Source organism: Triturus cristatus, chromosome 7 (genome assembly GCF_964204655.1).
Source record: "Triturus cristatus chromosome 7, aTriCri1.1, whole genome shotgun sequence".
Lineage (NCBI taxonomy): Eukaryota > Metazoa > Chordata > Amphibia > Caudata > Salamandridae > Triturus > Triturus cristatus.
This window is the reverse complement of record NC_140590.1, coordinates 363127802-363155669: the sequence shown is the minus strand read 5'-3', so window position 1 is coordinate 363155669 and position 27868 is coordinate 363127802. Positions and strand designations below refer to the sequence as shown.

The 27868-nt window shown below is 45.9% G+C and overlaps 1 protein-coding gene across 1 annotated transcript in view; it reads right to left on the bottom strand.

Moving 5' to 3' along the window:
* LOC146809680 (sulfotransferase 2A1-like) overlaps positions 1-27868 on the bottom strand; it is a 172062-nt gene that overhangs the window by 7291 nt on the left and 136903 nt on the right. Inside the window, exons 4-6 of the mRNA XM_085616528.1 lie at positions 26739-26865; positions 22422-22516; positions 1158-1338 (exon numbers count right to left, since the gene is read on the bottom strand). Coding sequence (XP_085472654.1) covers positions 1158-1338; positions 22422-22516; positions 26739-26865 — 403 coding nt within the window. The remainder of the gene's footprint in view (positions 1-1157; positions 1339-22421; positions 22517-26738; positions 26866-27868) is intronic.

Genomic DNA, 27868 nt, shown 5'->3' with positions numbered 1-27868 from the left:
GTGTGTTTTTGGAATCGGTGTCATGGAGGTAACGCGCACAACCTGAGCCCACCCCTGGAACTGGGCAGGAGTCCCAGGCACAATGCACAGCAGTGGCCTGTTTGAGTATCACAGGGTCTCCCTAATAGATAGTCACATTAAAGCAGTACGGTCTGCCAATTTGAACAACACGATGTCAGTGCTGCCTTAATTAGCTGCTGCCTCTCCAAACGCAGCACTGCAATACCCGTCTGAAATAACTGGCAAAAGCGAATCAATATTTTGGGATTCAGACGTTATTTGCAGATAGCATGCAATCAACTAACAGTTGAGCTACTGGAACTCTTAGATTCAAGATGCGAACACACATCTTGCTGAAAATGAAAACATTGTGGGGAGTTGGGTCCATTATTACAGTCGCGGCTCGCAATACTGGGGGGGTAAAAAAATAAAGTAAGAAAACGTACCTGACCCACACCGCCTCTGCTGCTGGGGTCCCGCGTTGGCGCCTTCAACATCTTCTGCATCACTGGAGGGGCTGGCAACCCCTCTCATCCAATCCAGACGCTGCTCCAGCAGCGCCAGGATTGGCTTGAGCAGGGACACTCCCTGTCCATTAGGAGACCGGGGGCTGCGGCATGAAGCAACCCTCGCTCTCCTAAGGGGAAGGCTAGTGCGCATATTCGGGCTGGTTGTAAAAATGACCAGCCTAAAACCGAACATGCTTGCTTTTGCTGTCCAGTGCGCTGTCACTTAAACCTGAGTTCTACCGCAGTCCCACCCCCTTCAGCGTCCCTCGTTCTACTTCCGACGCTAATTCCAATCAAGAGTCCTGATTGGAATTGCCGTCAGAAGTAGAAAGAAGAATTTGTGTTTGTTATTCGTAAATTATTAAAACGATCGATAGATGGGGCAGTGGCATTAGTGGGGCAATGCCCCAATGGACCCACCGCCAATGCATTGGAGGGAGGGATACTGTTTGGGAAGTAAAAAACAAACCAGCAGTGGCCTGGCAAATAGGTTTCACCTTCCTCAACTACTATCCAATGGTAATGCAGGAAGTAGCCAATTGCGCCCTTTCAGTTTCTGCTTGATGTAAACAAAAACAAATAATAATATTAACACTAAGAAGCAGTACAAATTCCTCTGAACTTCTCCCAGAAGCCCCCTGTACTCACCTTTCCTGAAGAAAGATCCTTTCCTATGGTCGATGAACTCATTAGGCACCAAGGTGTAGTTGGACATCTGGTTGTTCTTCAGGTTTTTGAAGGAGGTGTTCTCCACCACAGAATCGATTGCTGCGTCGTCAAGGTCCCGCTCCAAGAACTTGCATATCTTAACGATGCTTCCTCTAGGATCCTAAGAAAAATAAATAAAACCATATTTCAGTAGGTAGAGCCCATAGGAATCCTCCAGAAATTTGTGAATTATGAAGGTTGCCAGACTTATTTGTAAAAATGCCTAAACTGTGAATTAAAAAAAATATATCTTTTATTTTCAGAAAAACAACGATTCTGATGGACACATTTCCACCAGTCAAATCCATGGACTATTAAAACATCTCACTTAAAATGTTCATAAACCGGGCCGATGAATCTTTGTATCTACTGTATAAAAGCTGTTTTGTTCACAGTGCCAATTTTGGGTTGAGAGAGAAAAACAAACATGCTAAGGTGAAACATGTGGCCCGATTACAAGTCAGGTGGCAGAAATTACCATAGGCTTGCATGCCTTCATTTTATATCGCAGATTTTTAGTTAGTTACGTTTTTCTACACCCTAATTTAGTGGCTGTGGAAGAACCTCACCTGCTTTTTTTCTGCTGGAAAAATTTGGTGAGACTTTGGTTGCAGTAGCAGTCAAAGTACATGCCATGCATGACAATGTCTCCACTGCTAGTCAAAAAAAAAAAACCTTCCTCTTTCTCCTACAAACCCCCCTCTCACGCATCAGCCCACACATACACTTACCACCTGCTGAGAGCAGGTGGTAAATGTATGATGTAATAATGCATGAAATAGGGGATTCTGGATGTTTTAGGGCGACGGAAAAAGTGAGGGAAAAAAATAGAAATCAGCCGCACACTGTCATTTCATTACCTATTTCGAAGGGGTTTACCCGTAACTGCATGGTATTATGGTACGGTACCATACAAAAAACTAGGGCCTGAGTCGCATGTCTTTGCTACTCACATCATAAGCATTTTGGTTTCTTGGCAAAATGTAATTCGCATTGTCCTTGCGATTCGCATTGGAATATGGTAGAGCTTTGGGATTCCTTAAGCTTTTGTTCGGCACTGAAAGGTTACCAACTGACCTTGTCAATCACCAATCATTTGCAAACAAAAAGCTACCAATCAGGGCCACCTTTCACTGTGAAATTTACATTTGTAGGCATCCTGCAAGCACACAACAACCCAAGTACCAAAGCATGCTGCTCCCAGTAACGAGTTTGTAAGATGCAACTTTTATTGGCAATGGGGCCCTGATCCAAGGCTCTGGGCCAACCCTCTTAACATTTGTCCTCCGATAAACCTTTTCCTTCTCAACTGAGAGGTGATGGGAGTTAACATTAGATTAAGCAGATTTCAATTAACAGTGTAACCCCTTTTGGCTAAACAACAAGGACCAGGAATCCATAACTATGGGTAAGAAGATGTATTGCAAGTTAGCAGTCAAGTAAAGGTAAACAAATCTCGGCACCGTGCTGTAAAGGTACAGAATAAGAGGGAAACCCAACCTCCTAGAGAAGTTTAAACGTACTAGTATAAAAACAAACAAGAAGCTCAGTCACAGCAATACAAAAGATCAACAATAATATCGGATGCTCAGAGAAGAGTTTCCGCTTCTCTCTTCTATTCATGAGTGAATCTAAAATCGGCTAAGTAAAGTCAAGCTAAGAAGGATGGTTGTATCTAGAAGAATCTCAAATTAGGGAAATTCAATAAAGGAAAAAATTAAGGCAGTGCAGGAAGAACATGAAAAATGGGAAGAATAGTTAGGTGTCAGCATTTCAGAAGCTCAGTCAAGAGTCTTCTTGGTTCAGGGAATAAGTGCTAGCCTAAGCCACACTAAGCAAAGAATCAAGGGGAAACAGAGTTCTAAACTTCTCAAAGTCCATAGGAAAGTGCAGTAACTCCTAGTAGTTTGGGAAAGGTCCTGAAAGTGTTCCGCGAGAGATCTGATCTCCAACAGTGTGAACACTAGGTTTTAACACAAGAGACTCCTGAGCAACAACCATCTGTATGCATTAGCAGGAGTTCCATTGTCCTTTTTCATTCTCACCTTGTAAGCTGCAACATTTACGAAATATCCGACACTGGACATGGAAATGACATCATCCTTGTTCACTCAAGCCATGCTGCGAAAACGCTGAATAAGCCTCTCAGTTAATGCCTTGGCTCACCATGTTTTTTCGTCAAGATCTTCTTTTCAGGCTATCTCTCCATCACTAGTACAGTATTGCATCTATTCTCAACTATGAACCAATGTGAACTTCACCAGCAAGAAAAAGTCATGCAAGTAGAAAATGGAAAACAGTATTTTATGCAGCACGGAAAACAGGCATAGTCAAGTCAATTTAGAGGTATTAAATAAATGGTGCACCTTTAATATGCTTGTGCACTTTCACACACGAATAAGTGTAAAATGTCTGTACTTAGACTCATATTATATTTGGCATACAGTAAAATTGTGAATATGCAGATGTAGGTATGTCTAAGAACTGCATTTTAATGCAATATATGAAAAATTAGAGCACACATTGTATAAATAATTTTTGTTTCTGGGGTCAGAATTCGCTCAATAAGTAAGGATTGTTTATTCATCAAATCTTCAAGAAAATATCATATAATACGGTTAAGTCACACAGTATGAATACATTCTTTAATTCTACAGTGAATGCACTTTAATAATGATGTCAAGTGCAACACTTACATTAATGTCGTAAGACCACACAAGAAACGTGCTAAATGCACATGTATGTAATGCATTTGGGATGTGTAAGGGTGAAGCTAAAATTACGCTGCACCAGACTCACCCCTTTTAGAACAAGGGTTGCAATACCCGCACTTTGAGAATGCAGAGATGGAGGACTGCACTACCTTGTCAGCTTTCTATCTCTGTATTCAATGATCACTGTAAGATTTCATTGAAACAATTATGTCTCCCGTATATTGATAAGTAGGATTCCTGTGAATCATTGATGCTTTCATCTTTGTGCTTTGCTGGATTGATACAGCTGGCACGTCACAAACAATTTGGAGGTCCACATCTCAGACGCAGTCCAATCAAAGCAACATGGTGCGAACTGTTCAAGCACACGCTTGGTATTCTGAATAAACTTCACAGATAAGAAATGCCAACTATGAAACATTTATTTTGCTAATTTCCGTGCCCCTACAACAACCAAAGCTCATTCAACCCCATATGGGCCCTCAGCTGGACTATAATGTCCTGTTCTGTAAACTAATATTTGGATGCATTCAGCAGCGGCGGCTGCAACTGGGAAGCAGCAGTGAGGCAGGGAAAAATCAACTTACCTGTCGGCTGCTGCCTCTCCTCCGTCCTCTTCCTGCCTTCTGTGCAAGCAGGAAGCTCCCAGGCTCCCCATAGCCAATCACAACAAATCAAATGCAGCATTCTGATTGGTCTAAGCGCTGCGGTTCGGTGCTCAGCCAGGGACTGGGTGTCTGGGTATGTTCTTCACCCAGGCTGTAATGCAGCCAGGGTGGAGAACATGCAAAGTGTGCATGACTGTTTAGCCAGCTCGTGAGTGCTGGCCAAACAATCATTGCACATCTTACAGAGTTCCCGCACTCCTTCCCTCTGCTCGGAGATCAGATCAGCCTCCCGCTTCAAAGCTGCCAAGCAGCAGAACAAATAAAATGATAACGCCAAGTAACTATCATTTTATTTGTCCTTCTTTTCACTGCTAAAAGCAATGGGACGATGCTCCTCCACCTTAGGGGAGGAGCCGCCACTGGCATTCAGATTCATAAGTCCCAATTTTAAATGGTTTTGGTTCAGAGTTGAGAGGGTCCTTGGCAACCAACATTTTAGGAACAAGTACATTTTCACCTAGAAAACAAATCTTTGATGGAGATCAATGAAAGTATTTAAATCATCCATACAATGCAATCTGTTGCCTTAGATTTATAGAATGGCTGCAAGGCCAACTAGATCTATTCCTCTCTGCTCAAGGCACCAGTACGCTTTAATTCATTGGGCCTGGACCATTCTTGCGACCAACGCTTTCAGCATTAATTCCTAAATCAAAAGAACTGATTAGGGGCACTTTTTTGTTTTTTAGTCAATGATCATTGCTAATCCTGTTCAAGTACAAACAACATTTAGAAATAAGCTATGAACATAATATTTGTTTAGACTCAACGGGCAGACTCTCCTGCTAGGCTCAGTTTAACGCGTTCCTTGGCAGCCTCTCCAACACGCTATCCAGATGGGGAGATGTCCCGTGGCTACTGGGCGGGGAATTCAATTCGGTCCTAGACGTATCACTTGACCGCTCCTTCCCACCCCTTACCAGCACCTCAGCCTCGAACGCACAGGCATTGCGTTGCTGGCTGGGGCACTGGTCCCTAACAGATGTGTGGCGCGCACGCAACCCTGACACTCAGGCATATTCCTTTTATTCATCAGTTCATGATCTCCATGTGCGGCTGCACCGCATACTTGCATCAGCAGCGCTGCTCCCCTTAATTCGAGACACTGGCTACCTGGACCAGACCCATTCAGATCATAACCCACAGATTTTGTCCCTAAATTCGGAGGAGAGAACCCCCCCCGATCCCAACCTGGAGGCTGCAGAGAGCAGCGCTGTAGGATCAGGCGTCCGCTGCTCCTTAGAAGCAGCATTGCTCGGGTATTTCGAGCACAATGCAAGCTCTACGAGTTCCCCTCTGATAGAATGGGAGGCCTTTAAGGTCATGACTAGAGGCCACTACCTGATCCTTACCTGGAGCGCCCACAAACAATTGGATTCCTCCCTCGCCTCCATTGAGCAGAAGCTCCTCCATTGGTAACCCCTGTCAGCCACAAGCCCGAGGCATGGGCACAGCTTGATGCTCTGCAAATGAACCGGCTAGAACTCCTAGAAAAGCTACGCTGTCGCAGTTACCTAGCCCACTCTGGCAGAACTCAAAATTCAACTGACAGGGCGGGTAAACTGATCGCTTTCCTTAGACAGGAACACCTACACCATCCCATACACGCTATTAGGGACAAGCTAGGGCAGATGAGATACACACAGCGGGGCATTCACAAGGCCATGACCAAACATTACACTGCACTTTATGCATCCAGACGGCATGAAGACTCTGTTCAAATAGGTTCTTTCCTAGACTCAGTTCAGCTGCCTACCCTATTCATTGACCAATTCCTAGAGTTAGATTCCCCCTTGTCAGTGGAGGAGATCTGGGAAGCACTTGCGTCACTAGCATCGGGAAAGATGCCAGGACCAGAGGGGTTCCCTACAGAGTTTTTCAAGACATATGCTGAGACCCTGGTACCGTGCCTACATGCTCTATACATTGGCACTGGACAACACAGCCCTCCCTCCCTCTCTTTGCACTGCTAACATAGTCTCCCTATTGAAGCCAGTCAAGGACCGCACAGCCCTGGGATCTTACAGACCTCCAACGATCCTAAACACGGATGACAAAATCCTGGCGAAAGCCCTCGCTAACCGACTTGCTTCCTACGTGCCCTCCTTGGTACACGCAGACCAGAATGGATTTGTCCCGGCCTGGAACACCTCAGTCAACCTTCGCAGAGTATGCCCCTCTGAACTGGCCTCGTTTGGGCTGCGTGGTGCTCAACCACGAGAGAGAATTTGACTACCTTGAGTGAGACTCTTTGCAATGCTGCCAAGCTTCGGCATAGGCCCTTCCTTAATCAATATGGTCTGGCTACTTCATAAATGCCCAAAGATTCGAGAAAAAACGGGGCCCTGTATCTCGGAGTCTAATCGGGTAGGCAGTGGCCGCCCACTCTCCCCACTCCTCTTCTCTGTGGAGGTGGAACCCCTGGCGGCGTTCATCCATGCTCGGGTGAAAATGGGTTTTCCTCTAGGCGACTGCATGCATACAATCTCCTTGTATGCCGACAAAATCTTGCTATATGCAAGAGACCTTCACTCCATCCCCTTCTAGCTAGACTCAGCACTGTCACAATATCAGGGCTGAGGATCAACGCAGTGAAGTCCATTCTCTTCCCGTTCTCGTCGTCCACTTCAGATCCGAGGTATTCACTGGGAGAGGTCCCAGTGATGTGGTGCATTGATGCCTTCCGCTACTTTGGTGCCCGTATAAATCAGACCAAAACTGACCTATTTGACAGGAACATTACTAGGGCCACCTCCTCCATTTACTCGCAGATGACATTCTGCAAAACTCTTCGGCAGTCTATTTCGGGTAGAGTGGACCTTGCGAACATGGTGATCCTCTCGCGTCTTCTTTACTATTTCGCTGCCCTGCTTCTTTACATCCCCCCTCCTACTTCAATAAATTAGAAACAATTGTCAGGGATTTTCCTCGGGGGGACGTCTAGGCACAGGGTCTATATTAGGAAGCTTTATTTACCAATGGGACAGGGCGGGCTTGCGGTGCCTAATTTCGAGCACCAAATGCTTAGCAGCTCAGCTGCAATGGGTAGCCAGATGGCTAGCTTCACGCCACCAGTCAGATAAAGGCACACTGCAAGCACCAATGGCACTCAACACTTTACTCTACATGCTTCACCCTTGCGCAAAGACCAGAAAAGCAGATTCCTTGCTACTTTCCATAGCATACAAATGTTACCGCAGAAGCCTATACATACCCTGTGGCACCACACCATATGCCCCGGCTATTCCTCTACTGGGAACACAAAGGGGTCGGTCGGCCATCACGGCAGCGGAGTTGCGCGATTGGGAAGCAGCAGAAATCGACGACACAGGAGACCTTTTCAGGGATGGCGCTTTAATCCTACATGCGGATCTAATCTCAGAGGACGGTCTATCCCTGGGGCATTTCCTATTTCACTGTGCGCTCATAGCTTCACTCTCATCTAGGTGGGGCAGCTTAACAGAGCCTTCCACACACTTCCTGATGAAGTACTTACATATAACAGGGGGACATTTGATACTTTGGTTTGCTTCATCTCTCCATCAGCATACTGTGATCCCACTGACCCCCCCTGAAACAGCATTGGGAGGAGGACCTATGGCGTGCCCTATAGGAGAAGGAATGGGTGGCAATGTTAGAAAGCCGACACGTGTCCCTCGTAACTAGTGCTTCTAGCAGATTCAATACTTCATTACACATCGTGCATACCTGTCCCCCACCCAGATAAATAAGCATCTTCACCGCGCCGACACCGAATAACTCCGATGCAGTCTGCCAGATGCAGACCTACTGCATATGCTCTGGCATGGCCCTGCCGTGGGAAAGTACTGGACTGTGATAGCGGCCACTTTAGCCCGCTGTACCAAGCGCGACATCTCTTTTCAATGGGAGGTGTATATATTGCACCTTTTTAAGAGGAGCAGGAAATACAAGGTCACCTCCCGATTCTTACACCTGGGCCTAGTCACAGCAAAACGCCAGATTACTAAAAGATGGAAAGAGCCCGTGGTGCCCCATGCATTGGCCTGGTGCCGCTCCCTGCTCAATTGAGCCAGGGCAGAGGACGTAGCTCTACAAAGGGAATACCTGCTGGAGCTTCGCTAGTTTCCCCTAGCTGACTGGGGGACTATTGTAAACGAATTGCAGAAGATAGATACAACCGCTGAGGACGCACAGGAGGAGTCAGAGGTCTAATCAGCTCTAATGCGACATACCGCTGTCGCTACTGTGACACCTCCGGTGGGGCAGCGTCCCTCAATCCCTACTCAGCTAGGCATACCATAGGATCCTAATCCACACTACAAGCAGTCATTCACCTGATGGAACACATGGAGGCCTTAGGTCACGGGCTGTTACCCCCTTCCCTTTGTTGAGGTTTTTTGTCCTCATTTTGTTGAACCCTCTGCCCACTGTTCAAAAATGCACTGCACTATGCATAGATCAGCGATGAACTGCACAACTGGATGGGAGAACATACACTTGCACCTTCACTCGGGTGTCCAAGCAATGCTGACATCCTTAATCCATCATCATGGACACATTACTCGCATGCTATCACCACTGTGCCCTCCGCATATGATTTGCTATTGTATTTCCTCTTGGTATACGGTGTTGTTGATCTATTGCTGTACTGCATCGTTAGAAATTGTAAATGACAATAAAAAGATTTAAACAAAAAAATTTACATAATATTTGTTTAATGAGGAGCAACACAGGCACACTTGCAGTAACATAATTATGCAGACAGTATCCAATAGGAGATATCACTACAAGTTGCATTATAAGTAGAATATCCTTTAGCGCCAATGGGTGTTCTGTACCGTACAGTGTTTTCTGCCCAGTCTATACATAGCCCAAAGTTTAGCCCAATTCGTGCACAGACTATTAAAAGAGCTAGATTTACAAAACATTTTTGCATTGCCACTACAGACAACCCGAGCTGTTGTCGCCAACAGCTTTGTATACAATACTACTCAGAGTAAGTGAGTCAGCTTATGATTAGATGGATTTGTTCATAAACTACGGAAGAGTGACTAAAAAAAGGGGGGGGGGGGAGGGGACAACAGCGTGGGAAAAACCAAACAAGTGTGTTAAAAGAACCCTCACTCACCAACCTAGTTGGTGACCTGCTTCATCATCGGGTTCCCACCAAGGAGGCCGAGTGCCTCCTCGGTGTGCTGCGACGCCTGAGTTACAGCGGAGCTGGTTTTTGAGGGATCAGTGAAGTGAATTTAAAAGGTGAATGGTTTTAACCGACCACAATTTTAATCACGGCAAACCATTAACCATTAAAAACAAATGTGACGGACTAGAACTAGGTCGGTTAGGATAACCAAAGAACGTCCGTTTTTAAATTAGTGAAGAGGGGATGGTCGACATGTTTCTGCTTTAGTTGCCAATTGTGCTAAGCATTCTTCAGGACCAAGGAAATTCCACGGCGGTATGCGCACGCTAAGGCGCACCCTAACCTGTGGAATCAGAACGGTAAAACTCACGGTTCTACCGAGGAGCCTCCTTGTTATTCCAGGGCTACTAAATCCTGTATGGAAAAAAATTGAGAAACACAAACAAGACACACATAAACCTCTACATGTGATCTGCTTATTACTTGTTGTATTTTGTGTGAACACACAATTTGATAATCCCGTGCTGTGGAAAGGGAGTGCGTGTATTAAGCAATCGGCCCACTACTGCTCTGAAGGCAATTAATTTGGCGCCCTACAGAACTGTTCCACGCATGAAAGGTACTGCGATGGACTTGGGCGTAAGTGAGGCACCTTCAACAAGATCCCACAATCGGAAAACCGACATCATTCGGCAAAATTTGTGCCCAGGTAACGGCTGGTGGCCATTGTGTCTGATCGTAATAGCTGACTCGTGAAAGTGCTATGCATGCTCATAAACGCCCGTGAGGTCTTTGTCAGGCGCCGTTGTTCAAGTGCATTCATAGTCGGGGTGGGTGAATAAAACTATATATACAAGTGAGATTGAATATGCTACTTACCAGTATGCATCTGTTCTTGGCATGTAGGGCTGCTGACATTCATATCTGTGCATAGATCGCCGCCTAGTGTTGGGTCCGGATGTTTGCACGTTGTTGTCCTGGAAGAGTCTTCGAAGTATCCTTGGATAGGTGACTCCTCCCCTGGACTACAGTGCGCATGGGCATCCTCTCCATCCTCAGATTGTTTTTCGCCATTGTGGCAGTGATGGAGTAGATACAGAAAGTGATGACCATGCTTGCAGTAATTCTGAGAGCTGCAGCTGCGACAGGCGCCGGGGAGGAGGGAGGGCGATATGAATGTCAGCAGCCCTACATGCCAAGCACAGATGCATACTGGTAAGTAGCATATTCAGTTCGAGGCATGTGGGCTGCTGAATTCATATCTGTGCATAGAATAAATAGCAGTGCCCTCTATTGGCGGCGGCTACCCGTGCCAGCTGCAGCGGTCTGAAAAAGTGTTTTGAGAACAGCCTGTCCTACAGCTGCCTGCTGTTTTGACTGCACATCTACGCAATAGTGTTTTGTAAATGTGTGTGTAGTGGACCATGTGGCTGCTCTGCATATATCATGCAAGGGAATATTTCCTAGGAAGGCCATAGAAGCCCCCAACTTACGTGTTGAGTGGGCTCGTGGTGGAATAGTTAATGTGCGTTTTGCCTTTTGATAACAGATTTGAATACACTTAACTATCCATCTGGCTATCCCTGCTTTGGAGATGGCGTTACCTTTGTGGTATGGGGCAAAGGCAACGAACAGTTGTTTTGTCTTCCTGAAGGGTTTAGTCCTGTCGATGTAGTACATGAGGGCCCTCCGTACATCTAGTGTATGTAGTGCCCTTTCTGCAACAGTTTGTGGGTTTTGGAAGAAAACGGGCAGTTCAATAGTCTGATTCATGTGGAACTGCGATATTACTTTGGGCATGAATTTGGGGTTGGTACGTAGTACGACCCTGTTGGCGTGAACCTGTATAAATGGCTCTTGAACGGTTAGTGCCTGGAGTTCACTAACTCTTCTTAAAGAAGTGATCGCTACTAGGAAAGCTACTTTTCAGGTAAGGAATTGAATCTCGCATGAGTGTAGAGGTTCAAAGGGTGGACCCATCAGGCGTGTGAGGACCAAGTTGAGGTTCCACATAGGAGCCGGTGGGTGGCTAGGTGGAATGACTCGTTTGAGTCCTTCCAAGAATGCTTTGATGGCAGGCACTCTGAATAGAGAGAGGTGCTGCCTGGTTTGCAGATAGGCTGATATTGCGGTCAAATGGACACGTATAGAGGTGTACGCCAGATTGCATCGGTATAGGTGTAAGAGGTAACAGATGATGTTTTGGATGGATGCGTCCAGCGGGTTAATGTCATTATTACCGCAATAAATGACGAACCTTTTCCATTTGGCTGCATAGCAAGCTCTGGTAGTGGGTCTCCTGGCTTCCTTGATGATGTCCATACAGTCAGGTGGCAGGTTGAGATAGCCAAACTCTAGGACTTCAGGAGCCAGATAGCCAGGTTCAGCTGTTGCGGATCTGGGTGCTGAATCTCTCCATGGTTCTGCGTCAAATGCGCGGGTTTGATCCGCAGCCTTTGATGCGGCACCACGGAAAGTTCGAGGAAGGTGGTGTACCACGGCTGGCGTGCCCACGTGGGAGCAACTAGGACGAGTGTCAGGGAGTGTTGACGGAGTTTGCGAGCCACCAGCGGTATCAACGGCGCTGGGGGAAAAGCGTACGCAAATCTGCCGGACCAGTTCATCCATATCGCATTGCCCTGCGATTGCGGATGTGGGAATCTGGCGGCGAAGCTTTGGCATTTTGTGTTTTCGCTTGTCGCGAATAGGTCTATCTCTGGATGACCCCACTGCTGGAAGTACGGTTGGAGTACTGATGGGTGTAACTCCCACTCGTGCATCTGGTGGCTGTGTCTGCTGAGCAGATCCGCCATCTGGTTGTCCTTGCCAGGGAGGTGTTCCGCCATGAGGAACATGTTCCTCTGAATGGCCCACTTCCACATGCTCTGAGCCAGATGAGACAACTGTGGAGCGTGTGTTCCTCCCTGTTTCTGTATGTAGTACATTGCGGTCATGTTGTCCGTCCGGATCAACACGACCTTGTTGCATAGATGTACTTTGAATGCCTTCATGGCTAGGAAGATTGCCATCAGTTCCAGAAGGTTGATGTGCATCTTCTTTTGTTGTGATGTCCATAGTCCCTGCACTGTGTAGTGGAGTACATGAGCTCCCCATCCCTGGAGAGACGCGTCCGCTGTCAGTACTATCTGTGGGACAGGCTCTTGGAATGGTCGGCCCTTGCAAAGGTTTTGTGGATTCCACCAATGCAGAGAGTTGTATGCCCGACCGCTCACCAACACTAGGTCTTTCAACTGTCCTTGAGCCTGATTCCACTGACGTGCTAGGCACTCCTGAAGCGGGCGCATATGTAACCTCGCGTGTGGGACTATGAAGATGCAGGAGGCCATCATGCCTATCAACTGCATAAGCACTCGCGCTGGAAGTGAGTGATTGGGTTTGAACTTGGAGATCAGCAGTTGTATGCTGTTGATCCTCACTAAATTTGGCTGAGCTGTGGCCGCCAGAGTGTCTATAGTCGCACCTAGGTACTGTTGTACGTGTGCGGGCTGGAGATGGGACTTTGGGTAATTTAGTGAGAATCCCAGACTGTGAAGAAGGTGAATGGTGCGGGACATGTGGCTTGCACATTGCTGGGCTGACCTCGCTTGAATGAGCCAGTCGTCTAGGTAGGGGTAGACGTGTATATGCTGCCTCCGTAGATGTGCTGCCACTGTAGCTAGGCACTTCGTGAAAACCCTGGGCGCTGTTGTCACGCCGAAGGGAAGGACTTTGAACTGATAGTGCTGCCCTTGAACAGTGAACCTGAGGTATTTTTTGTGTGAGGGGTGGATGGGTATGTGAAAGTACGCATCCTTGAGGTCCAGTGTGGCTAGGAAGTCTCCCTGCTTGAGAAGCGGAAGGACTTGCTGTAGAGTGAGCATGTGAAAGTGCTCTGAAAGAATGTACTGGTTCAGGGGTCTCAGGTCTAATACAGGTCTGAGCGACCCGTCCTTTTTTGGAATTAAGAAGTAGAGGGAGTACACCCCCGTACCCTGCTCGTGGATGGGTACGACCTCTATAGCGCCTTTTAGGAGCATACTTTGCACCTCTTGCTGTAAGAGCGTTAAGTGCTCTGAGGACATAGGACGGTTTCTTGGTGGGATGGTGGGTGGAGTGGAGGTTAACTCTAGACAGTAACCGTATTTTACAATATCTTTGACCCACCTGTCCGTGGTGATGGAGTTCCACGTGGACAGGAACCTTTGTAGCCTTCCCCCGACAGGTGTTATGTGGTCGGGAGGAAGGGAGAGGGCGTCACTGCTTGTTCTTGGGGGAGGACCTGGTGTTGCCGTAGCCACGTCCTCTGCCCTTTGTACTGGAGCCACGATATCCACCTCGGGTGTTTTTGTCGTAGGTGGTCTGTGTATTGCCTTTGTTATACGTTTGTTGTGACCCCTGTCCTCTACCCGCTCCCTTGTTTCCGGGGCGACGAAAGGAGCCGCTCCGAAAGGACTGAGTTTGGAGGGCGCCCATGGACTTTGCAGTGTCCGTGTCCTTTTTTATCTTCTCGAGGGTGGTGTCCACCACCTCCGGCCCGAATAAGTAGTCTGGGTTGACGGGCTGGTTGAGTATATTGTTTTGTACCTCAGGCTTGAATCCTGAGATTCGTAGCCAGGCATGTCGTCGCAGCATGACACTTGTGTTTATGGCCCTGGCAGCCGTGTCTGCAGCATCTAGTGCACATTTGATGGAAGCATTTGTGAGTAGCTGTCCCTCTCTGATAAGGATTTCTGCACCTTCTTTGTAGGGGTCAGGGAGGTGTTGAAGTAGTTGCTCCAGTGTGTCATAGTGCGCTCTATCGTAGCGAGCGAGGAGCGCTTGAGTGTTGGCTATGCGCCATATGTTGGCAGCTTGGGCGGCAACTCGCTTGCCGGAGGTCTCTAACACCTTGGACTCTTTGTCCGGGGGAGGAGCGTCACCTGTCGTTTGCGAGTGTGCCCTCTTGCGAGCATTCGCTACGACGATGGAGTCGAGTGGTAATTGGCCTCTGATGTAAGTAGGATCCCCAGGTGCTGATCTGTATTTCTTATCAATCCTGGGGTTTATCACTCGTGCCCTGGTGGGTTCCTTGAAAATGTCCTTGGCTGGTTTGAGGACCCCCTTCAACATTGGCAGAGTCTTTACGTGTCTTTCTGAGGATGCAAAAGTGTCCATTAGAAAGTCATCTTCGATGGTATCAGAGTGAAGCTGTACCCCATGGTTATTTGCAGCACGTTCAATAAGAGCGTTGAATGCCGCAGTATCCTCCGTGGGAGATGTTTTTGCCCCATAGAGTTGTGGGTCCTGTGCATCGAGAGGTGCACTGGGGTCTGCAGGGTCGCCCCAAGTGTGATCAGGGTCCTGCTGGTCATCAGGGTCTGTGTCTCCATGGTAGGGGACTTGGTCATCCATGTAGTCCTCCAATGCATCCGTGTCGGAGCGTGTGGGGGAGAACCTGTGTGGATCCTGGTAGGATGAATGGAAAGGTTCATAAAGGAGAGGTTCTGTTTCTACAGGCAGCTTCCTTTTTAGTGGGATCCTGAAAGGGTCCAATGGCGGTTCCGAAGTTATCCTTCGTTCGTGGAGAATCATCCTGCCAGTGTCGGCGTCGATGACACGTGACGGAGACGTCTCAGCAGGTGTAATCGTAGTCTGGGTGACCCGTGTCCTGAGTTGGAACATTTTCGGGATTGTTGACGGAGGCAAGCCGAAGGTAATGTTGGCTGGCACCGAAGATGCTGCCGGAGCTCCGATCGGACCGGAACCCGACGGGTCCTGGAGGGCAGCTGTGGTTTTGCTGCTTTGTGTCGCACCAGGTCGTACTTGGAGCGCCTTTGAGGCTTTGGCACCGGCCAGGTTCGTAGAGGCGGCCGTGGACTTTTTCGGCGCCGGTGGTTCGTCGAGTCGAGGTGTGGAGATCACCGTCGACGTCTTCGATACGTGAGGCTTTGGTGTCGTCGAGGGAGCGATGCGAGACGCAGCAGGCGGTGCGGCCCTCGGCGTCGGTGGCATTTGTGCCGGTAGCCGAGCAGGTTTGTCGGCGCCGATGGCCTTTTTCCGTTTGTCGACTCCAACGTCGCCCGCTTCAAGTTCGGCACCGAAGTCTCTCTTGGTGCGGTCGGTGCCGACGCGTTGCGCTGGCGTCGAAGGCGTGGAAGGCCTCGATCCGACCAGCGCCACTTTCAGTTTCGGTTTCGTAGGAACCGGAGCAGCTTTCGGTTTCGGTTTTGCGGTAGGGAAACCAGCTGGTTTAAGCAGTAATGGCTGCCGCTGAACGTCCGAGGCTGGGCCCGAGGGCGGGGCCGAAGAACTGCGGGATGGGTCTCGGGTAAGGCCCGAAGGCGATCCCTCGACCGGAGCCATAGGCTGTGGCACTGGTGTTTCTTCGGTTTGAACAGGTAGGCCTTGTTCATCATTGGAGCTACTCTCTTCGGCCCCTAAGGCCTCCTCGTTGTCTCCTACCTCGGTATCGTCTTCACCTCTGTGGAAGAGTGATTCGTCGACATCGTCCGATCCGGGTTCGTGTTCGGAAACGGGACTGGATGGCAAGACTTCTAACTCTTCGACGTCTTCGGCCTCGTCGAAGATGTCTGTCGGGGCCGGTGCCGCGTGCTGCGCCTCGAGTCTCGCCGCTCGTCGATTCCGTAGAGTCTTCTTGGAACGGAACCGGGCACAGGCCATGCATGTCGATTCGTCGTGGTCCGGCGAAAGGCATTTGTTGCACACCGGATGGACGTCGATGTGTGGGTACTTCGCATTGCATACCGGACACCTTTTGAACGGCGTCCTCGATTCCATCGTCGAAGTCGATGGACAGGTAAATGCGAAAAAAGTCGGTGCTGAAAGTTAGTAAACTAACAAGATTGTATCGAAACCCGATCGATAAACAGTACCGACGCGAACTAAAGGCCTTTTGGCCTCGACAAAATATTTTCCTAACTTGAGCTAAGATAGCACATCCGAACCCAATGGCGGAAAAAAACAATCTGAGGATGGAGAGGATGCCCATGCGCACTGTAGTCCAGGGGAGGAGTCACCTATCCAAGGATACTTCGAAGACTCTTCCAGGACAACAACGTGCAAACATCCGGACCCAACACTAGGCGGCGATCTATGCACAGATATGAATTCAGCAGCCCACATGCCTCGAACATATAGAAAACAGTAGCATGGAAAATGAATAAAAGTAATTAAAAGGTCCGCTTACTCGTATGCAAAGTGCAGCATACTTCATGGGTCCGCGAGGGGGGTAGTGAACTATAGTATCTGTAGAATGGGTAATAAGCAAAGGAATTAGGTTAATATTCCTTAGTACAGTAATCCACTCCCTCACGAGGGGGAACCTATCACCCAAAGATCTGCAATTGCACTTACTTCCATGCTCGCACACTCCCGCTGTCAGCCTATCTCAGTCCAACACGGCCCGAATGTTGATGTTAGCTGCGTGAACCAGGAAGTAAGTAAAGCTGATCACGTGATGGTGTTGACGTACGTCTGAGGGCTTTGCCGAGGGGGGCGTGTCCCACCAGTGTGCCGCAAAAAAGATGAACTTTATTACGCCCCGTAGTAACTGACAAACGAAGCTGCTGGTGGTTACTAAGGTTACCAGTGACGCATACGGGCTATGGCCGTGGCTTTGTTAAGTGAAGCAACGTTAATCCCACCTGCCTTGTCGTTTCTATACCCAAACTGAGGCCAGTAGGGAAGTAGTGCGGTGGCAACCACAACGTTAACTAGAGGGAACCAAACGTGAGGCAATTCGATCATTTGATGTAAGTGTGGCAATTTCTACAGTACCCGGGTAGAACCTCTATGTTGTGGGACCAATTGCAAGGATATCGTAAGAGGTGGCGTGATTAACCTAAGACCAGGTAATAGGTAAAAGGATAACTTTACATATCCTCGTGCCACTAAAACTTCAAAATTAGAGGCTAGAGAGTCTAGGAGGGCACGGGAATTAAAGGCTCACTAGAGACTAGAAAGGCAGGGAACTCAGAGACCCATTCGGAAAAAGATGTTGTTTAACAAAGGTTTCAGAAGTCAGTGGACCCAGAAAGTTACGCAAATAATCTCTCAGCGTTTTAGTACAGTGTTCCATGGAATATTATCGTTTAATCCTTGTTGGTGTGTGGACAGACGATAGATCCACCGTTGCTCCTTCTCAAAAAGTGACTGTTGTGTGTTTGGACCTGGGTTGAGTTTTTCTATCACTGTCCATTGTAAGTCATTGGCCGTGTGGTTGGAGAGTAGGAAGTGTTCGGTGAGTTTTGTACTTAGCTTACGACACCGGATGGTGCTGCGATGTTCGCAGATACGTTGTTTAATTTTTCTCCCAGTCATGCCAACATATCTCAGTCCACATGGACAAGTTATCAAGTAAACTACATCGTTGGAATTGCAGTTAGTGTGAATTTTCTGTGACCAGAGCCTTCCTGGCTCAAGAGATAGATGTTTAGTGGCAGTGGTTAGATGGCAAACACTGCATGATCCACAGGGGTAGTGGCCTACCACTGGAGGCAAACCCCACGTGTTGAGTACTGATTGAAGCGGGATCTTATCCTGTATTCTTGGGCGAGTGTGTACTAGTGTATCTTTGATGCTTCTCGCTCGTTTGTACGAAAACAAGGGCTTCTCCCAGTCATGGTTATTGCTTCTCAGGATATTCCAATGTTTTTTGATGGATTTGCTCACTGCATTGGAAGCTGCATTGTAGGTGGTCACGCAGGTGAGAGGAATAGTTTCCTTGTCAACTCTCACATTGTCTTCCAAGAGAGCATCCCTGTTTTGATTACGGGCTCTCTTGTTACTCTTCTTCAGGATTCTTTCGGGGTAGCCGCGGTCTTTTAGCTTAACAGTCAGATCTTCTGCTTGTTGTTTGAAGGTAGAGACTTCACTGCAGTTGCGTCGGAGTCGTAGGTATTGACCAAAGGGTAGATTTTCTCGCAATGGTCGTGGGTGGTAGCTAGAAAACCATGGAGTCACTCGCTCAGCATTGACAAAGCGAGGCCCACTGCCTATGTAAATGCTCGTTTCTTAGTAGCTGTGTCTAATAACAGGTGTAGGTCTGAGTTACATATGTATTTCTAGGAGCAACATGCTTATTCACACTCTAAAGTGTAGTAAATACCGAGCATGTGTTACTCTAGCAAATTCATGAGTGAGTCACACCCAAGTCCAAAACACTAGAACTTGACATCCCTGAGGACTTTCCATGTTATCCCACACCTGATGCCATCTCTGACTGATGATTCACGTACTATAGCGCCAAGATACCCGTTGGGTGATAGCTGCGCTCTATAAATACCGCATACAAATACAAAGCAGCTACTCACACAATATGTTTAGGAAGCAGGTCTGAGTACTATGGTGTAACTCACAACTAAGACAGGAGAAAAGAACTTCAACTCATACAAAAATGCTTTGTGAATAGGGCACACGATGCACAAGGGGAAATTGTTCAAAGCCTTTAATTAGTTATTTGCGGATTCGTTTGGTTTATTAAATTATTTTGTCCTTTGATGTTGCAAACGATTATAATATATTGGCACAATAGAGTGAGACAAGTCAACTGCACAGGGCAGAAGAAAAATGAACATTCCCATGCTCATTCATAAATCAACCATATGTTTTGCAATCTTCTTATCGCTCTGCTAGAGAGAACATCTTGCCCAAACATGGGGGCCTATTTACCACCAAGTTAGCACCTTAATTCAGATTTATGACGTCACGCCACGCTACTTTGCATGGCCTCATAATTCAGGAGTAAGGCAGCACAGCGCAAATCACTGTGCTACCATACTGTGCTCTGGGAAGGCTTTCCATGGGCATTGCGTGGGTGTTCCCACACACTTCCAATGGTTTTTGACGCATTCCCAGATTTATCAGAGCTGGTAAACCTGGGAATGCACCAAAAAGATACATCTTCTCAGGATAATGAGGATACATATCTTTATTTCTCCTCCGTAGAAATACCTTTATTTCTCCTTGTTACTGCCTCTGGGTTGCGGAATTTAATAAAATATCTACTTGTCCATGGGGCAGGTTACTTCATAAATCTACTTGTCCTGTAACAAAACCCACTTGTTCCTTTTGTGCCATGTAATGCGGTGACAAATTACGACAGCAATCTCATTATATAAGAGTTCTGATATAGCCCCTCTAATTATGCCAAGGCTCATACCGTGGTAGGGTTTGAATACTAGCAATACCCTTATGTTGCTATGTTTCTGCAGGTCTACATACTGGGGCTGAAGCTAGTGGTAAGCAAAGTGGTTCAAGGGTTGGAATGCCCTTTTGAGTCTGTCCAAATCTACTAACTTGCATGTTTCAAGGGTTTTCACAAACTCTTTTCTAATCTTTTTCCATGCTGAAAAAGGTTGGAAATTTACTCCCGACAGTGGCAGACATAAAATTTCTTCCGGGGTAGGGGAAAAAAGTGGTTGAACGAAAAGTGACCTTGAAACATTCAGATTTTCACAAGAGCAAATTTACAGATGCACATTTGCTCATGCTAAAATGCGTTCACTAATATTTTCTAGGAGTATTATTTATTGGCCTACTTCTGTAAATTCTTGTGAATTCACGGAAACTGTATGTGTGCACTTAATGCAAGGATATATACCATGGATGCACTTTTGAGACTCTCTCTAATAATTGGGCCTCTAATTAGGCCCGGTGTTAACCATGACCTTTTGTGTTAAATAAAATTCTGTCTCAGTAGTTCTGTTCAATGGCCAGAACTGCTGTAGCAATGTGTGCTTTTCAAGACCAATTTTTTTTTAGCTTTTGCCAATACTTGTTAGAATGGTGAGGGCCCAGCAGCTCCCACACCGATAAGGTTTTACAAAAACCATGCCTAAACAAGTCAAGCATTGACAAAATCAAAAGTCTGACCACCAATTTCAGACCTCAGGCGTGAATGTAGGTATGATGGGTGTTCTATGGGGTTATGAACAATTTTCGAAACTGTGCCTCAGGAAAATCTCTATTTTAAGATTGTAAATATATGAATGATCATTTGATATGAATACACAAATATATATGTGAAAAATGATAAAAAAAAGATAAAGAATAAAAATAAAATATATACTTTTCTACACCCAAATAAACACAATTCTATGCATCAATTATGTTGTTGGAATGAGTTGTGGAGGACATGTCTATAAGAAGAGCCTTCGGCCTAAATTAAAACAAACTGGGTTAGTTTAGAGGTTTTCTCCTAGATTTGGTTTTTTTCCCCTCCTCTATTACCCAAAATTAAATAGGGGTACCTTCTCTTTCTTGCACATTTATACTGCAACCACGGTCAGAAGTACAGGCCGAGCTTACAACATTTACTTGTAGTGTTCACCCTAATAATAAAGGTTTTGCATTAATGATCCATAAATACAAGTTTGAACAGTATTAACACACAGACACACATTACCTTAACGGTAGACAATGCCCTTCCCTGATCCATAATATGGTACTGTAAACTGGCAGCCAAAGGGTTTGTGCTTTAGGAGGTTGGGCCTACTTGTCCGAAGGACACAATACACATGAAAACTTGTTGCCCTTGACCCCAAACAATGTGTCCCGGGCGTCCTGGGCTATAGGAATTCCACATCCCTGCTTCCTCTTTCTAAGTGTGCTGCATTCTGTAGCACATTGAGGAATAGGCTTCTCAGGATTGTTTGTGTGCAGGATGGTTTCCCTTCCTGCACAAAAACAATTTTGCATGCAACGACGTAACTCGTGCACCACTGTGCCCCATGGTTTAAGGGTGCCTGCAGAGGAAAAGGCAGGAATGTGCCTTATTGCCTTAAACACAGCGCATTCCTGCCATTTACCGGTTACGCAGTGCAGCACAGCAAGGTGACTTACAGCGGAGCACTGCATGACGTTTTGATATATAGGCCCCAATAGTTTGTGTACTTTCTTACTAACGCATTTTATTTTCTAAATGCTCTTGTATAGTGTGTATTTATTTTCTGATTTGTCTATACTGTGAACGATTGAATTGCAGCCACATACCATCTCAGATGGAGCGGTGATGCTGTGCAAGGTGTTCCTCAGCAAACTGCATTTTGGAAACGTAATTTTAGCATTTCCTAATAAAAAAGCATAACTGGGCCTTAAATCAGTTTCAAAGGTTTATGTACTTTAACCCACATCTCAAAAGATCCCATCCACATTTTGACCCCCCTTCAATAAACAGACCGATTCCACACATTAACAATTTGGCAAAATACCAAAATAGAAACACAGCTTTCCTGATGCTGAAAATCCAACTCACTGTGGCCAATGAGGGGCTTCTGACATGTTCAATCACGCGTAACATGGAAGAGGAACATGTCTAAAACAACCATTGATCAATCAACTCAGCCAAGTACATGCTTCTGCCATCAAAGGAAAGTTGTGAGTGTTCAGTAAATGGCGCATCCACACTACACGGCTGCAGAACAATCGCAAAAATGCTCTGATTTCCCAGGAGAAAAGGTTCAGGAAGACACAACCAAGCAGAGTCACCATACCTCCATTTTAGTGCCCTGAAAATGAATCTGTCATTACAAGTGCAAAGAAGTCCCCATCCAAATCCTGGCAAAGCGTTATTCCCTAAACACCATTCAGGCTTAAATGAAGTAGGCTTTCAGATTGATAAAATAGTGGTTTAAAAACATTTTACAAAAGTTCTTTGTTAAACTCCCAGGCATCGCCACCCTCTCGCATTGATGGGTACCTGCAGCATTTCCTCATAGCTCATCAGCAGAATATTCGTCTGGTCCTTCAAGGAGAGCCACCCAGAAACGTGGTCAAACCAGGAGCCGTACATTACTGGGGAAAGAGAAGGAGAGGGGGGTGAGAGATATGAATGGGAACACGAATTAGAAAGAGAATTCAAAAAACGAAGGGAAGGAGTGCATCTGTCTGTATGCATGCAGCAGCATGGGTCAAATGTGTATGGAGGCAGGCATCCGCATACAAGGAAGTGTCTGTATAATCGGTTGTGCATTCACAATTCCCTCAATGTGTTTGTGAGAGTACATGCATGTGCATGAGAGCAAGTGTGTGCATGTACAATTTACTGAATGCGAGCTGCATGAACAAGTGTTCTTGGGTGAACACTGCCTGCATAAAAATGTGCACCATAGTGTGAGCATTTGTATGGATGAGTGTTTGCATACATTTGCACATGTAGGTGCTTTGAGGTGCACATGTATGCATGCAACTATGGGCGTCATCTGCATGCGAGCAAAGATATGCATGATAGTGCTACTATAAAGGTGAGAATGAAAGAAAGCAAATTTGTTACTTCACAGCTGTGTGCTAATAATTGTGTGTGCACACGAGTATGTATGGATAGATGTATGCTCGAGTTAGTTCGTGCATGAGTTTGCGTTAGCATAAATGTGTATAGCTGAGCATAAGTGAGCATCTGTAATTGTATAGGTGCCCATACACGTGTGACACTGTATGTGAGGGTGATTGTGTTAAGTACAAGAGTCTTCATCTACTCACGTGAAAGAGTGGGCAATGCGGTTTAAAGCACCTATGAATATGCATGTCTACGTGCAGAATAGCCAGGTTCTTTAAAGGTGTGTGTTGATCATCCTTTTCCAGCCTTTCTTCTTCATATACATATATAAAGATAAAAAGCATTTCCTTGTACACTTTAAAATCACATGGTTGAAAACTGTATATAAAGTATTGTGAAAATCTGCAGTTTGAAAACCTCACTGGGAAGCCCAGCCCCAGTCAGTTATTTTCCAACGCTGAAAGATGGTGAACAGAGACTGGTTTACCCATTAAGTTTTGTTACTCATGTATTTATTGAGGTGATTTGTATAGTGCTACTTTGCTTTTTAGAAACTTCAAAGTGATGGCATTCAGCAAGAAGACATTGACTGCTGGAAAGGTAAGTTGGTGTGCTATGGGGGAGGGGGACAAGTCTTCTGTACTAGCTTTGCACCCAGGCAATATCAGTTAAAGTCTAGTATGAAAGGTTAATTTCTTTGCAGTTTGTTTAACTTCAGGTGGTCCATCACAATGATGAATCCACTGGAGGGATGGTTGGTTGATCTCAGTGACATTGCACAAAGGACATTGGCAGGATGGTCCCTTTCTGCAGGTATGCAGGACGTTTTCCCAGAATGCTTTGTGGGTGGTCCAAAAGACTTTGCATTCAATCTACTGACAGCCAAGGGAGAGTTTTAAGGACCCGTTCAAAGTGGTTCTGTTTTCTGGGGTTACAATAAATTCTTGCTGCTTTGTTCTGAAGTCTTTGCAGCCTGGCAATACATTTCTCGGACAGATTAAATGCTCTCCCGGTCCTCTGGAAATTTATGTGCTGCAAATCCAAAGGCTTTGCCAAGAGTCGATTCTGGGTGCAAAATGGAGGGTGATGCAAAAAATAATTCTCATTTTCCTCGCTTCTGGTTAGGTCAATGGAAGTGTTTCAGGAGGCGTAGACCAGCTAATGGTGCCTATAACTGTATCTCCCCCTTGGCCCTATGGATCTACAGGATGCTGCTTTCATTCATCCAATGGAACACATGGGCCAGGAGCACGGAGATGTCAGCTAGATTCCCCTGTCCGGTTCAGACTGAGTATCATCAGCATACATTTGGAAGTGTCTGACAATAGAAATTTGGCAGAGTGGGTGTTTGCCAATAGGTGCGCGTTAGTTGGTGATTTTCAACTAGGAGTTTTACTTCTGCATTGAAGCAACTCTTGCATATGGGAATGGAGTGTTTTTTTTAGTGTTGTTTAAAATGAGAATAAAACTTTCAGCAAACCCCTTGCTAGTTGTAAGCTCCGTTTTAGTTTGGGGAATAAGTGCCCCCACATGCAAAAGACAATGAGACGTCATGAGGACAGGGATATGGTAAAGGGTGACGCACAACTAAAATGAGATACCCGGTTGTGATGTTAAGAAGGAACAAAAATCCTCTATGCATATACATGAGTAGGAAATGTGGGAGGGCGAATGAATCTTGCTCCTAATGTGTTTTCTAGCCCTCAGTACAGCGTAGCATAACGTGCAAATTTGTAAAGCACACGTTCACCCAAGGGTATCTTGGTACTGAATAACAGATGTTTATTGTTACCCAACTCAATGGTACTCATTTTATCGACTTCATACGGATGAAAGGCTGCGTGGACCCACCGGGATTTAAACCAGTGACCATGAGGTCGCACACAGGCCGCTATAGTAGACGCACCAGTCCAGTAAGCCATCAGACCCCGCTTGACAGCACAGAATGTTCTGCTCCATATACAGGGCAAAAACCGGGAATATCTTCAGAAACTGACGCCTTTCTACATACAAACAATTACACCATAATCCAACTACTCTGTTGATCGACAGAGATACCACCTGCCTGGTTTATAAATGACAGACAAGCTGGTAGTCATTTCTAAAGTATTGTCAGGAACCGCAGTTATGGTGGTTCCTGTCAATGCTTTTTGCAGTTTAGTAAATGACCCCATCAATATCCCGGAGCCTTGCACGGATTTTCTTTTTGAAAATAAAAAAAAGAAAACACTCCCCTCATCATGGAGTCCTCTCTGATTTTCTTTTGTTTTTTGTAGTTTTATATGGCGCAAACTCGACCCGAAGATATTGGAGTGCATTACATGAGCAGCAGTTACGTTTAACAAAACACATTCATTTTTGGTGGGCACGGGGAGATTGGGGCGATTGAGTGATTTGCCCAGAATTACAGGATATTGAGCAACTGCCAAGACTCAAACCCGGTTCCCCAGCTCCAAAATCGGTAGTTCTGGCTGTTACGCCAGAACCTCTCCCCTCCTTCGGGAATTTCTTTTTGAAAATAATAATGATAATGTCCCCCTTGCCATGGGAGTCATCTCCCATGGCAAGGGGCCATTTTGTGTTTTTGCAGTGCCTTACCACCAGAGATTGCCTGGTGGTGAAGGACAGTAAATAAATGGCTAAATATCCGCATTTCCTAATTGGGTGGGCAGACAAATCGCCAATTACTCCATTGGGCTGCTGGAGAAGTCTGGCCACAGCGATGACGAAGTAGTTACTGACGTAATCAAACTATGGTCCGCTTGTATATAAATCGGGCAGGTGGACAATGTTGGGGGGGGGGGGAAGATGGTCGCCGTTGCAACGGATTTCCCTCATCGCCAACATATACATTAGGGCCTTAATCTGTTATAATGAGTACAAATTGGTGGGACTTTATACAAATATCCAGTTTAAAGTTTAGCTGATCCTATTTGTGTCTGCCGACTTGGAATGGTGCATGAAAATGTTTGGGTATTTGTAGGATGCTCTTTAACACCAAACAATTTCTTGGTACTATAATGGTGGAGAAAAGCAGAAACAAGGTGAAACAAGAAATTACAGCTAATGATTTAGGACATGGCATTTACATAGAAAAAGCTTGTGAACACAGCCATTTTGGTAACTACGAATCAACCAATGAGGTAGAAGTCATTGGATCCTTAGTTTATCTCCAATCTTGTTTCAACTTAACTTACCCGTGGCACCTCTTTTTTGGATCCCCATCCATTCACTAATTTTAAACAAACCTTTAGCAAAGTGTTTAGCTGCCAAACATGAACTATCAACCACATTAAAAACAGGATGGCTCAGTCCTCGAAAACTGCCTCAAATATGGGACTCTTGTTACGAAACTCAGAAGACCTTCCCTGAATTCCAACTACAAATCCAATGGGGTCGTACAAATAGTGCAACGCTGAAGTAGATTTTATCCACAGGTTAACAATTTCAATAAATGCACCATTTGAAGAAGATTCCCTTCACAAAACTTAGTATGATCATTGGTCACGCCTATTAACTATATGTATTGTATACTAGAATCACCCCAAATATCTGTGATCTATTTAAGTGTAACAAAGTGCACGGAGTTTAGGGAAGGACTACATTAAAGCCATCTAAAACATTGGCGTATAAACGATGCATATATGGAATATTAAGAACAAAAAAAAAGGATTGTGATTGTTTATTTGTACCATGATCACCTGTCCCCCTTTCCGAAAAAGCCCTCAGCTGGAAACTTACCGTCACCTTTCATGAACAAAGGATAGAAATCACCAAAGTTTTCAACGGTCTTCAAAAACTCTGCTATCTGGTAGTAGAAGTACAGCGACACACAGGCATCTTTTGGATTGCGAATGGTGTATATTATCTGCAACAAAAAGCACATCAGGTTGTAACAAACTAGTAGAAGTCATGCGTGCATCAGGATCCCATAGCAAGTAAAGCATGCACGGATGGTTTCTAGGACCTCAGTTTCCAAACAGAGAATCTACCTTTTAGAGGAGGGTTGCCCAAAGGATTGTGTGGGGTGAACCATGTCATATATTCAGTATAGGGGAGGGACCTCTGCTAAGGCGAAGGAGCGCGACCCCACAAGAAAAATAAAACTATAATAACAGCATGTTATAATCAATTTATTTTTCAGTACTCCTCTGTAGGGACAGGGCGGGCTGGACTGCCCAGAGCAGGGGAGGGGTGGTGGGCACCCTTCAAGTGCGCATGACAGTCTGGCTGTCTTGTGCCAGCCAAACTGTCATGCAAACTTGCCATGTTCCCCACCTGGCCACAGCACTCAGACCAATCACACAACACTGCTATCAGCAGTGTCGCAATTGGCTAGGGGAGTCTGAAAGCCTGGATGCTTCCTGTTCCTGCATCAACGGAAGAAGAGGATGGAGAAAAAGCAGCGGGCGGCAGGTAAGTTTAATTTTTTTTCCTTTTAGTTTTTTTTACCCCCCTCTGTCCCACCACTACTGCCCCATAGCAATGGCTACTGCAGTATACCCAAATAAAATAAAAGTACATGTAATATATCTATGGTGAACTTGAAAATCTTTGGACCAACGTTGGATAAATCTAATCTAGAGACCTGTAACTGTGAAATTTCAACAAAACCAGCTCAGAATATTTATTCAGCCTAGACAGGCGTTATCGTCACCGAAATGAGGGATAACAATACCCATTAACTATGCGACAATTAGGTTGGTGATGCACGCTGTGCAACTGCTCACAGGTTACATGACCAATTATTATGGGAGTAACAAGGACCCCCAGTTAAATCAAGAATATAATTCCTAGGATAGGGTAATACACAATGAAACATAAATTCCTAGGCAATATAATTAAACAGCATTCCTCATTCTAGATGTACT